The following is a 14208-nucleotide window of genomic DNA, read 5'->3' on the forward strand; positions in this document are numbered from 1 at the left end:
AGAAGAGAAGATAAATGCATGTATTTAACTTGAAAAACCCCTCAAACAGAGGGAAAAAACCACAGGTGAGATGCACGGTGCCCAGTAGCAGCCATCACACACTCTCTCTAAGTTTTTTATTAAGAAACCAGATTAGGGTTAAACCCTCTCTTAAGTGCATAGCAATCACCTACACTTAAGTAGGTTAACGCTTCCCTTCAAGTTGGGCATATAAGTCGAACATGCCAAACTTGCTTACATTCTTCTCAAACTGAGTAGAAGACAAAACTTTTGTCAACACATCTACAACTTGATCATCATACTTCATATACAGTAGGACGAGCTTATTGGAGTCAATTCTCTCACGAATGAAATGTCGATCAATCTCTACATGCTTGGTCCTATCATGTAACATGAGATTTGTTAGCAAGGTTTATTGCAGATTTATTATCGCAATACATTTTCATAGGTTCATCAATTTTAATCCTGATATCAGCCATCAACACTTTTAGCCACAGTAATTCAGAAACTCCCATAGCAACAACACGATACTTAGCCTCAACACTCGAATAGGAACAAACATCTTGCCTTACCACCAGGTTACCTCCCAAATATACACAATAACCGGTGGTAGACCTCCTTGTATCAATGCTACCAGCCCAAAATATCCTTCAATGTTAAGCTGATCTTGTCTCACATATAGAAGTCCCTTACTAGGATTCTTCGTCAGATAGCACAAGATACTCTCAACAACCTTCCAATGAACATTAGTAGGAGCATGCATGAACTGACTCATCACATCCACAACAAAAGTGTTGTCGGCTCTAGTGAGAGTGAGATAAAACAACTTCTCAACTAAATGCTGATATTTCCCTTTAGTTTCATCATCAAGCGGCTTCCCATCCTCAATACTAATCTTAAAACTGACATCCATTGGAGACTTGGAGTAGAGGATGGTCGGCAGCCAAGTTTCGCAATCTCCTTCAGTAGGTCAACAGTGTATTTCCTTTGATTTAGGACAATGCCAAAACTTGACCTCGCCATTTCTATACCAAGAATCTATCTTAACTTTCCAAGGTCTTTGAGATCAAACTTTTAAGCGAACATCTTTTTCAGCCTTTGTAACCTCTTTTTGACTTCGTTTCAAAAAAAATGTGTGGGTCTCCATTGCCTTGTTGATATCCATGCTTTTTCATCATAAGTCTGAGGCGTTTAAAACATGCCCGAGGAGATTGTTTAAGACTGTTTAAGACCATACAAAGCTTTCTTCAATCAATCTGCAACACCTTCTTGTTGTCTCATAACCTAGAGACATACTCATATAAACTTCCTTTTCCAAATCATTGTTAAGGAAGACATTCCTCACATCAAGTTGATACATTTGCTACTCATTTGAAACTGCAAGAGCAAGAATTACCCGAACAGTATTCATCTTTGCAACTGGGGCAAACGTCTCCAGGTAGTCTATGCCATACTTATGTCTGAAGCCTTTTGTGACTAGCCAAAGCTTTAGATCTTTCTATTGATCCATCAGGTTTATACTTGATTGTATAAACCCACTTTGATCCCACTTGATGAACATCCTCAGGGATATCCGCAACCTCCTGCATTCTATTCTAGTCAATGGCTTTCATTTCCTCTTGCATAGCAATAACCCATTTCGGATCCACCTGAGCCTCAACAACAATCCCGAGATTAATAGAAGTAGAAAGAGAAAATATGAAGCATTTGTAATCTCTACTAAGTTTCGAATATGACACAAAGCTACTAATAGGGTGCATAGTACATGACCTGGCTACTTCTGACATCTTCATCATGTTCCTCACACATTGGACTTGGCTTATCCGAGGATACCTTAGGATTGAGATTGGTGTTCACTTTTCTTGTCTTCAATGAGGTGCCTTTTGGAGTAAATCTGTTTAAATAAATGGTCACGCTGCCCTGTAGTACTCTGTGGTTCATTTTCTTTCCCATATTGCTCAGTCACACCAGCTTCTCCTTCTCTATACTCTTCCCTCTTATAGTTCAAGAAGTCAACAAACTGAATTTCTTGCAACTGAGAATACTCTTCCTCCTTTCTTCTTGAAATACTCCCCTTAAAGAGAATTCTGTTGGAAGTAGGAAAGATGCTCGAAGACGGTCACATTCTTGGTCACCTGTAGAGGGATCCAAGCACTTCTACTCTGTCTGGGTAAGAGAGTAACTCAAGAATACACCTTTAATGGCCTGAGGATCTAATTTTTTGAAATGTGGGCTGTGATTATGAATGAATTAGACACAACCAAATACACGAGGGGGAATGGTGAAGGGATCCCGGGCGGTCAACCCTTAACAAAGAGTAAGGAGTAGGCATACAGTTTGTTGAGAGAGAGAGAGAGAGAGAGAGAGAGAGAGAGAGAAAGAGAGTTCTATTCGTTGTCTCCATAGTCTGCCCCATTCTCACATTAAATGAGAATTAGGTTAAGAAAACAAATTACAAGATTAGTCCACTACTAGAACATTTATTTGTAAAGAGTTCCTAAAACTCTTAAATATTAAAAAAACCACCTAACACAAATATTATTCAACACAGTTGATAAGATAAGCACTTGTAAGCACAACATCACCCCAATATTTCTTGGGTACTTGTCATTGAAATAACGAGGCTCGAGTGACATCCAGCAAGTGGCAGTTCTTTCGCTCAACAACTCCATTTTGAGGTGGGATGTAACTACAGGATGTCTCATGCACAATTCCCTTTTTTTCGAAAGAATGTTTCAACAGAATGGGGGACATACTCACGAGCATTATCAAATTAAAGGATCTGAACACTAACATTATACTATGTTTGTACAAGGGTAAGAAACGTTTCAATAACATGAGGCATTTCACTATTTGCTTTGAATAGATAGACAGATAGACAAAGGTGCTGCGAGAATAATTATCAATAAATGTATGAAGTATTGAAAGCCATGACCAGAGGAAATGCCCGAGGAGCCCCACACATCAGAATGAATCAAGGCAAAAAATTTATTAGATGGACTTTCAAAAATGGGGTACGAAGCCCAAACATGTTTAGCCAATCGGTCGACTTCACAGACTTCGCAGGACGCTAGGTCCTTGCTAATGCTGAAAAAAAAGTCAGGAAACAAACATCAAAGTAAAAGAAAAGGAAGATGCCTGAGTCTCTCGTGCCAACTCAAAATAAGCTCAATCTGATCATCTTTAGTCCTTTTCCCACTGATTGCTGTCATAAACCAATCCCGTTCTTCCCCCCGTCACTAAGTCCTGCAAAACACATCGATCAACAACAAAGATTAAGTTGAAGTTCGACTCTTTGGTGATCTACTCATAGACAACAAGGGAAGATGAGGAACATGAAGGGCATTATGGACTAAATATTTATTTAACAACACAAAATTCTTTTTTCCAGCCACAAATATAGATGATCCGTTGGCTAATGCTGCTCTCTTCTTCCTAGAGTAGGTGGTATTCTTGAAACACCTTGGGATCTCCTGTCATGTAGTGTGTAGCACCACTATCAACAATCCATTCACCCATACACAAATTACCTTTATCACCACTCATGGCAAGGGCACGATTGATCTTCACATCATCAAAAGGCTCATCCTTGTGAACATCGATGTGGCTTAAGTAGGCTTCAAGTTCAGGAATCTGATCAGATGTAATCTTCCTTTTTTCACCGGTGAATTCAGCAACTTCAGGACCAGCAGCCACCATTTTTCCTTCAGGGTTCTTGCCACAGTTGTTCTTCCTCTTGAGATGGAGAACCCAACAAAAATCAATAGGATGACCATTAATTTTGCAATGTGAGCACCTCCGAATGCCTTTGACTTGTGCTCGGACCAAAACTAATCAGGGCAGACTGCGTGACAGGCGTGGTCTCAGAGGAACCTGGCCAACCATAACAAGTCGCCTTTGTTCATTAGCATCTACTCTAGAGTAGACATCTTCAATGTTAGAAACTTCCCCAGAGTTCAGAATTTGACTTTGAATGCCCTCAAATTCATCATTCAAAGTTTCAAACCATCAAGGAACACAAAAATGCAACTTCTCCATTCCTTTTCCCAAAACAGCTTCTGGTCATATGCATACTCCCACTTATCTTCGGGGTAATAATCCAATTCTTCCCATTTCGACTTGAGGGAGGAATAGAATTGAACCACAGTTTTATCTTCCTGCCGACATGAACATCTTTCTTTTTCTGCCCATACATCTGCTCGAGGACAACCCACATATCATAGGCAGTCCTTTTTCGTAGAATTAATGATTGAATTTCAGTAGCAACAAGGGTGACAATCTAGGTTTTTACTTGATTGTCTTCAAGATACTGCGTTTTTCAGTAGGGATCAGTCTCAGCTGGCTATTTCTTCTTCCCATTTATGTAGGAAGTCCAGCCATGACCAGCAATTCCCTTCGTAATGGCTACCGACCAGCGAAGGTAATTATCCTTGGTCGAGTGAATCGATGTGACTTGGACTGGTAGATGATCTGATTTCTGTGACACACACTCCATCCTTTCAGTCGAGCTATCCCCCTTCCCCTCAGCAGCCATCTGGAAAAGAGAAGATCCATGACTCGTTGGCACTCAGGTGACCTTGCTGTAGACAGCAGGCGACAACCCACAAGCAACGTCTTCAGGCTGCAACAATTCGAACGGCAGCTCCAGAGATGCAGCTGGTAGGCGACAGCTCCAGCAGCACCAGCGATTACAGAGCGGGCAGCAGGCAGCTATATCTTCAAGTAGCGACTCTAGCAGCTCCAGCAATGACGCAGTAGGCAGGCGTTAGCTCCAGCAGCACCAGAGATGATGCAGCAAGCAGTAGGCAGCGACTCTAGCAGCTCCAGCAAAGATGCAGTGACGACTCCAGCAATGACGCAACAGGTAGACGACGACTCCTGCAACTCCAGCGAAGGCGCAACAGGAAGAAAAACATCTTCGATCTCTAACGCTCAGATACCATGAAAAAATATTGGACAACAAAGAAGAGATGATACATGCACAGATTTAACATTTAAGACCCCTCAAACAGAAGGAAAAAACCACAGGTGAGATGCACGGTGCCCACTAGCAGCTGCCACACACACTCTCTCTCTATAAATTTTTAATTAAGAAACCAGATTAGGGTTAAACCCTGTCTTAAGTGCATAACAATCACCCACACTTTAAGAGGTGGACAGGTTGGGTCTAAACCCACAACCCGTCCAGACACAGTACATTAACACAGTTGAATCAATATTGATACTGCTGCTAGAACTTGCTAATATAGAAGCTCCTGAAATTGCCTTTTCCCTTATCAGCCATTATATCTGAAAAGTGAGAAGTGAAAAGGAAACATGACAACGTGAAGAGTGAAGTGAAGTACATGGTAGTATGTATGCACTATATCAGCCATCGTGTCTTTTGTCTTAAGCACCTAATAAACTTCGTATCTTGGTTGAAGAGGCTTGAAGGGGGAGCTCAGCAGCAAACAGGAAGCAGAATGAAAGGAAGTCGACGGGAAGAGACAGGAAAAGGGGGGAGAAGAAAACAAAACAAAAAAGTAAGACCTAGGAAAGGGATGAAATTGGAGTCTGTCAATGCTGACCATGTCAGATAACGGACAGATATATCCTTGGACACTGCATGTTAGTACTGTGTACACCGCGGTTCTGTACCCAAGCCTGTGTCCGGCCGAGTCGACAGGGACACGCGACCTAACTGTGCCACACCCGTGTTTCATAGGTTACTGACTTATAATCTTATGATGTTTAATATAATATTTGGTTACTTCTCTTAATATCTGAAGTTATATGAAAATTTTACAATTGCTGAGATAATAGGTCTTTCATCCAGTGCATATTGCTCAATAACTTCTCTCCATGTCCATCCCTTTCTCTCTCTCTCTCACTCACACACACACATGCACACACAATAGATGTGTGCACCCCACAAACACAAGAGGGCACACCCACTTTTCTGCCCATACACATGGCATTTACTGGACTACTTTTATGTGGTGTTCCGTGCTGGATGAGTTGTCATAATCATCTCCACTTGTTCTCAGATTGGTTGCACACAGCCACGTCGTGTTGCGGCAATGAGTGTGGCTGCACGTGTTGCCCAAGAGATGGGGGTCAAGCTTGGGCATGAGGTATGCATGTCATGTACTTTACATTGATTAGTTTGATTTATTTGTATTTTATAAGTACTGATTTTTTCTCTATATTTGCTTGTCTAATTTTTTAATCTAAGTTTCAAGTTCAAAAAATGCAATTTCACTCTAATGAATTTCCTGTAGGTGGGCTATTCAATGCGGTTTGAAGATTGTACTTCAGACCGTACAATTTTGAAGTATATGACTGATGGGATGCTTATGAGGGAGCTTCTTGGAGAACCTGACTTAGGAAGCTACAGGTCTCTATATACACATCTTCATTATTTATATTATAGTTACAGAAAATGCGTTTCTTAAAAAAAAAAAGAACACATCAAAATCGTTAAAAACCATGTCAGCCAGAAAAATGGGAAAAACACCCCTTTTGGAAAGGACGCCAAAATGAAAGAAAAAAGCAAAACAACTTGTTTTTTCTAGTTTTCTTCAGTTTTTTCGTGTTTATACATTTTTAGTTATCAGATTTTTATATTCACATTTTTTGCATTTTATTCTTAGGAAATTTTTACATTAATTGTTTTAAAACTTATCGAGATTTTTTGTAGAGATTTTTCCAGGAAAAACAACTTTGCCACATTATACCCTAGAAAATCCTGACTGTTTGAAACCCAAAAACAATATTTGTGGCTATGAATTATGATTTATACTCTCCACTGTCCAATTATTTTTTATTTGTGTTTCTTTTGATAAATGTATAATTTTATCTTGATGTTTTGCTACACCTTTTGATGTTTGTCTCTACTTTTGGTTGGATATGGCCTATGTAGTCAAAATAATTTGGTGGTCTCCAAGTATTAGACCCTTGCCTAGGGGCTAGTCCAGGCTAGGTGGGACTAGGCAGCCAATGGAGAAAAAATATATAAACGAAAAGCAAGTGTCCAATAAATAACCTATGAGATCATCTAACATAGTAAATGATAGAGTGTAGACTTATCTCAAAAGGAAAATAAAATGAAGAGGGCACTCATGAGACACTAATACATATCTACACATTCAAATTTTACAAAACAAGCATATGACAACTGAAAAGTGAAAACCCCATAACATGCATTAACAACAACTAAAGACGTGCATTTGACAACACTAAATTATAACTAATTATGTCACGAAGAACTGTACTGAGGATACAAAATCTGGCCAGTGTATTCTATTAAGAAGTTCCTATAAATTACTGAAGCTGGCAAACAACTAAAAGAAATTCCATATTAAATCTGAACCAGTTTAAAAACACATAAAAATAAGAACATGAAGCATGGTAGAAAAGGGAGAAGAGGAGATGGAAAATAGGACCAGAAGCAAAGTAGGAAAAAAAAAAGTGTGCTGATAAGCAAGAAGAATGGAGATTAGTTAGGAAAGGGGAAAAAAATGAAAGAGCAGATGGCTGGAGGAATTATAAGAGGAAAAGAAAAGAGAAAAGAGGATTGCGACCCAGTTCTTGTTATATTGCTCAAAGAAAGATACTAAGATAGAGCTTTTGTTCTACCAAGCATAGGCTTGCGTTCTCCTGGTCGTGCTAGTTATTTTCATCATCCATAGACATTATGCCTAGGTGGCCAAGCTAGCTTAGGGACAATAAAGAGACTAAGTGTAACCCTTGTCGAACTTTTGAGTATGTAGGGTATGGTTGGATAATTTTCTTGATTTTGTTCTTAGTGTTATAGTGGTGGAATAAATTAGTGATCTTGTTCTTTTCCCTGTAGTGTCATCATGGTGGATGAAGCTCATGAGAGAACCCTGTCAACCGATATTTTGTTTGGTTTAGTCAAGGTGTGTAGCATTTCTTTCCTATCAGACGTAATGCTGATTCTTTTTCTTATAAAGCACAATTTTTTAGCAAATGTCTGACTGTTGCAAGGAATTTTGTACTTTATGCTTCGTTACATAGGTTCGTTCTTTTTCCTGTTCAAAAAATGTTCCTCTCCAATTCATGTCTTTGTTAAAGATCATTTTCAAACTTTGGTAGTGGTTGCATTTTGTGCTGTCATTACACATTCTTGTTAGGAGGGCAATAATACTGCTTAGCTGTTGCACTTAATTACCAAAAATTTCTTGGTGCTATGATGCTGACTTTTTACATACTGAAACACTGTGGCTTTCTGTTACAATAGCTGTTGAATTGATCCACTTGGATATACCATGCTCTGGCCTGTTCTAAGCTTCTTGAATTGCTTGATTAGGATATAGCACGCTTTCGGCCGGAGCTAAAGCTTCTTATATCGAGTGCAACCCTTGATGCTGAAAAGTATTACCAAAAATTTCTTGGTGCTATGATGCTGACTTTTTACATACTGAAACACTGTGGCTTTCTGTTACAATAGCTGTTGAATTGATCCACTTGGATATACCATGCTCTGGCCTGTTCTAAGCTTCTTGAATTGCTTGATTAGGATATAGCACGCTTTCGGCCGGAGCTAAAGCTTCTTATATCGAGTGCAACCCTTGATGCTGAAAAGTTCAGTGACTACTTTGATTCTTCCCCTATTTTTAAAATACCAGGAAGACGTTTCCCAGTTGAGATCCATTATACAAAAGCTCCAGAGGCAGATTATTTGGATGCTGCGATAGTTACTGTGTTACAGATACATGTGACACAGCCAGCTGGTGATGTTCTTGTTTTCCTTACGGGGCAAGAAGAAATAGAAGCAGCAGAAGAGATTCTGAAACACAGAACTCGAGGCTTGGGAACAAAAATTGCAGAGCTCATCATATGCCCAATTTATGCGAACCTTCCAACAGATCTTCAAGCTAAGATATTTGAACCAACTCCTGAAGGTGCTCGAAAAGTTGTCTTGGCAACAAATATTGCAGAGACATCACTTACAATTGATGGAATAAAATATGTTATTGATCCTGGATATTGTAAATTGAATTCCTATAATCCAAGAACAGGTGTGGAGTCATTACTGGTTACTCCTATCTCTAGAGCATCTGCTTTGCAGAGGGCAGGTAGATCTGGGCGTACTGGCCCTGGGAAATGCTTTCGTCTTTACACTGCATATACCTATCACCATGAATTGGAAGACAACACAATTCCTGAGATTCAGAGAACGAATCTTGCAAATGTTGCACTAATGCTAAAAAAGATGGGCATCAATGACCTAATTAATTTTAATTTTATGGATTCGCCACCTTTGGAGGCATTAGTTAAGGCACTTGAGCAACTTTTTGCCCTTGATGCACTTAATAGCAGAGGGGAGCTGACAAAGACAGGAAGTCGGATGGCAGAGTTACCTCTTGATCCCATGCTCTCTAAGATGATTGTTGCATCTGATAAATACAAATGTTCTGAAGAGATCATTTCAATAGCGGCAATGCTTTCTGTTGGCAACTCAATCTTTTATTGTCCGAAGGATAAGCAAGTACATGCTGATACTGCTAGAATGAACTTCCATGTGGGCAATGTTGGTGACCACATTGCCTTGTTAAAGGTGCTTTTTTTGTTTTGATACATTTTTTATAGGGTAACTTGTAGTTCTTTTTTCCTTGATGAAGTTATTGTCCATAGCTTATTTTCCTGGGTTACATTTTGCTGTCACAGGTTTATAATTCATGGAAAGAAACAAACTTTTCCACTCAATGGTGCTACGAGAATTATATTCAGGTAGTATTGACTTGTTTTTTGTTTTGCCACTTATTGGCAATGGTTGTTAGTCATAGACATGTAACTGTTGCATATACATTATTTGTTTGTGAATGTCAGGTGAGGAGTATGAAACGTGCTAGAGATATTAGAGATCAGTTGCAAGGACTGTTAGAGAGGGTGGAGATTGAACTTACCTCTAACCCAAATGTTCTTGACCCCATCAAGAAGGCCATAACATCAGGTTTGGTGTAGTCATTGTTGACTAAGACCGTTTGATGGTAAATTGTATTAAATGCTGCAATCAATGTAACTCTCTGCCTAATTTTTTTCTTTTTTGCCCCATTTTGTAGGCTTTTTTCTCAACTCAGCAAAGCTGCAAAAGTTTGGGGTATATCGTACTGTCAAAAACACACAAACTGCACTTATACATCCAACCTCTGGTCTAGCACAGGTATAACATTCACTAGAAACTTAAGCCAATGAATAAGAAGTTACTCAAATTCACGTATTATAGGAAAAAATGTGATCACTGTTCGTGGAGTTTTTGTTTTCTTTTCTTCTTCTAATTGTTAACGGAAGCTAATGATATTGACATCCCCTCTCTGATGTTGCTGCTAGTCATAATTTTTCTTTATTAAGTAAATTATGAAGTTTGAAGAACCTGAGGAAGTCTGTAAGACTGGATTTTGCTTTGCGAAGAATCCCCTTTGATATTTTTACTTACACACACGCACACAAAGACATTCATGACATCAAGTAAAGATCTTTTCAAATCCACCTCTATCTTTCCCAGAAAGTGACTATATTGGTATGTTTTTGATGTATGCAAACTCATGTTGATGAAGGAATGCTACCCCGGCAGAAGGTGATGGAACGCAAGTGTCAACCTATTACCTGCAAATGGCTGTGTGAGAATTTAAATATTCAACCAACCTGAACCATTCTGACCAGTGTAGAAGCTAATCCTTTATAGGATTGAAAGAGATTGGTTGTTTATGAAATAGCTTGGGAGTAGACCTGTTAGAACCATCATAGGATAAAAAGGACTGACTGATAGTTTGTAAGTATGAAGCTTTATGTGTTGCCCCAAAGGGACAATTACGTATTTTTCTAAGTAATGCTGAACTTCTGGAGTTTTGTTTATACAGTTTCTGCCTGGCTTAAGGGTATCCGTTATGTTACTGTATCTTAAGCCATGAGTTTAGGAGGCTTCTTAGAATATGAGCTCCCCAAATATCATGACTTGTATGCTCTAACTTAAACCATCCAATCAGACACATTTAGGGTAGCTTTAAAAATCCAACTAGCAATCATCTTTTTGAGTTGGTAATTTCCTTTTGAGTTGGAATTCTTTTAGCCATAACTCAAACATGATTTACTCTTAGGATTTGTGCATGGCTAGTGCTTATATTTGCGGGTTCTCATGTTACTAAGACCATCTTTAGGATAAATGGTTCGTTTTATGTTATTTTTATATATTCCGCTTAGGACAAAAACTTGACTGGTTTTTTCAGGTTCTCCCTAGATGGGTAATTTACCACGAATTGGTGCTAACAACGAAAGAGTACATGCGTCAGGTATGGATTGGATCTAAAGTATGTACCGTCAATAACTTCAATTGAGAAAAGCATCTGATCAAAACCAACTCAATGCAGGTTACAGAGGTGAAACCAGAATGGCTGGTTGAAATAGCTCCGCACTACTACCAGTTAAAAGATGTTGAAGATGGTCTGTCTTTCTGTCTCTCTCTCTCTTTATATATATATAACCCCTTTACCATCAAGGCCTGTGAATGTTTAGTCTTGCGTGGTGTATTTTCTCCCTCCCTCTCTCCTTTTAGTGTGTGTATTTTCTATTCACTATCATAGTTCCTTTATTGGTTTTCCACTTCTAATACCTTTTTTTTTTTTGGTTAATGGACTCTGTTGACAGCTGGAACACAAAAACTGCCCCGTGGGAAAGGTCGGGCAGCTCCGGACTGATAGTTCATCATGGAGATGAATGGATGCCAGTAGGCGTTCTCAACAAAATGGTTTTAGTTGATCCATTCATTGCATTTGCAGGCAGTCGTGGTGCCAACGAAGTGTCAAGTGACTTTCGGCAAGTCATGAACAAGAGGTTTGTTTACCGTGTTGATGTTGGTTGCCAGTTAGGAATCATGGAATCCTACTGATGGTTTATGCTGGCTAGGTGTTGCCCCAAGTGACGTATGTTGGCATTCATGTTGATAATTGGATGGCAACGGAAGGTCTTGTCGGAAGCTTCAGGTTGTTCTCCTATGAAGATAGAAATACCAATACATTGGATAGCAATTCTGCGTTGCATTTTACAAGTTGAATATTGCACATTTTACATTATATGGATAAGTTATTTGGAATTTTGGACAAGCTGTTTTTTTCGTTGTTGATGATTGGATCCCTTGTTTTGTTCTTGAAGAACGATTTTCATGTATTCTATCTTATCCAAGTCTGTAGACAAATAAATGGTTTGCATTCTGAGTTTGATCCAGCCTCTATTCATTGTTGATTTTACATTGGTAAATTAGTGTTTGGAAATGGTACCGTGCGGCCCGTGTGAGTTAGGGTTTATGTTACATACATTATGTTCAAAAGGCTCCATGTACACGGTTTTCGTTCTGGATGGCTTTAGACTAGTTCTTTGTATTTGAATAAAGCAAATACGTTGATAACAGAAAAATAGGTGCAAACAAAACCTCTATTTTTAGCTCTCTTATTCACCTTAATGGCCTATTTCACTTTGTTTTATAATCTGCTGCAATTGTCTATAAGTAAATGATAATATTGATTAGATGATAATCTTGCTAGTTTGTTTTTTCTCCAACAAACATGCATTTCGTCAGACGCTACATTTTCATACTTGCACTTTTTGGTTTTGATTGACTTATAGAAAGTATTGTTAGGACAAGTTAATTTGGGGATGAGCTCACATATATCGATTGACTCATAATTGTATATATAACTCATTTTATGTGGTCCAATTATAATATGAGAATGAAGCTCAGAATACAATCAAAGGATAATGTTTTAGATACATGCTTATTACATATGACATATACATAAAAAAACATCAAAAAAATGAAATAAATCTGCCAGATATATGCTTGAGATAATGAAAATGAGACAAATGCAAGAGGTTATCATGCTTATCCAATAGGTATTGGGATCTTCCACCTTTTATGGGCCCAACACACAACAGAAAAATAGTTCTGGAATTAGGATTCCAGAAAATCAAACACAAAATGAACTTGAAAGAAGGACAAGAGTTCCTCTTCTGCCCTATCTAGGAAAATGATCTTGGAGTTCTTGGTTCCGCTGGAATTCTTTCAAGAATGTGGACCCTAAAAATCTTTAACAAAAATATATTATCCAAAGGAGACATTCTTTGTTATGCCCTCCCACCTACAAAATAATTGAGGCATTACGCCCTTTCACCATCCTAGGTGAAAGGACATAAGAAACAACCTGCTTCGGACATACCCATCCTAGGAATTTGATGAAATTAAAATTTCACTGGTTCACAAAATAATTTGTAAAAATTGTATTAAAAAGTTAGAAACTATTTCATTTAGTCCCTTTATGCAATTGTAGAACAGTAACCACTTTTTAGGATTTTCCTGAAAGAACTCCAAATTACCCCCATCCCCTTTGTCTTGCTTTTTCTTGAGCATGTTCTCCAACTCCACTGTAGAGGAGCACGACTCACTTTCAGCTTGTGCGTATTAAATCAATGTGACAGTGCTGTAGTGGAGGACGTTAAGGAGCTTGCTTCCTTTCCCAAGCATATCCTCTTCTCTTGTTCTCCCATTTTCTGTAGAATATGGTTGCGGTATTTGAACCAGAAAATCTTTTGGCTCCCACCCTAATTCAACTCATGTTGATCTCTCCCCCTCCCTAATCAACTCTCTTCAGCTGTCTTTCCCCAAGTACAACCATCTACAAGGTCTCTCTCTCTCTCTCTCTCTCTCTCTCTCTCTCTCTCTCTCTCTCTCTCTCTCTCTCTAGGTGAGGGCTGCCGGATAGCCGGACCCTGCGGCTGCTCCATTGTCGAGCATCTCTGTCTCTCTCAAGCGCATCCCTTGCTCTCCTTCTCTCTATGATTGGAAATTTGGAATTTTCATGGTCTTTCATTTGTTTTGTTTTATTACTTGTTGCCTATGTGAATCTAATATGTTTCACTTTTGTGTATCTATGGACTTGGTTTACATGATCCCATGAATATATTGTTAATTTTTATTCTCATTATTGTTGATGAGAACAAGATTAAGAAGCGAAACCGTGCGAATCAAAATCGGACTGTAGAGATCAGTTCACCAATTTGTGAAATGTCGTCCCAGATGCCATGTATGTCTAACTTCCTAAATAAGGGAAACAAAACTTAGTAGTCAGTTCTTTTTCTTTTAACTTTTCAAATTGGAACCTTAATTCTGTTAATGGTTTGAATTTGATAAATCATAGGTAGAAAATACCTGCT

General features: G+C 38.7%; 1 protein-coding gene across 4 annotated transcripts in view; it reads left to right on the forward strand.

Moving 5' to 3' along the window:
* LOC116257518 (pre-mRNA-splicing factor ATP-dependent RNA helicase DEAH1-like) overlaps positions 1-12218 on the forward strand; it is a 42168-nt gene extending 29950 nt beyond the window's left edge. For all 4 annotated transcript variants that reach the window (XM_050078895.1, XM_050078894.1, XM_050078896.1 and 1 more), the window contains 11 exons: positions 6027-6113; positions 6261-6376; positions 7835-7901; positions 8522-9562; positions 9673-9735; positions 9835-9958; positions 10068-10168; positions 11232-11294; positions 11373-11445; positions 11650-11835; positions 11908-12218. In XM_050078895.1, the coding sequence (XP_049934852.1) occupies positions 6027-6113; positions 6261-6376; positions 7835-7901; positions 8522-9562; positions 9673-9735; positions 9835-9958; positions 10068-10168; positions 11232-11294; positions 11373-11445; positions 11650-11699 (1785 nt within the window). In that variant the 3' untranslated portion in view covers positions 11700-11835; positions 11908-12218. The remainder of the gene's footprint in view (positions 1-6026; positions 6114-6260; positions 6377-7834; positions 7902-8521; positions 9563-9672; positions 9736-9834; positions 9959-10067; positions 10169-11231; positions 11295-11372; positions 11446-11649; positions 11836-11907) is intronic.
* The last annotated feature ends 1990 nt before the right edge of the window (positions 12219-14208 follow it).

Source organism: Nymphaea colorata, chromosome 7 (genome assembly GCF_008831285.2).
Source record: "Nymphaea colorata isolate Beijing-Zhang1983 chromosome 7, ASM883128v2, whole genome shotgun sequence".
Taxonomy (NCBI): domain Eukaryota; kingdom Viridiplantae; phylum Streptophyta; class Magnoliopsida; order Nymphaeales; family Nymphaeaceae; genus Nymphaea; species Nymphaea colorata.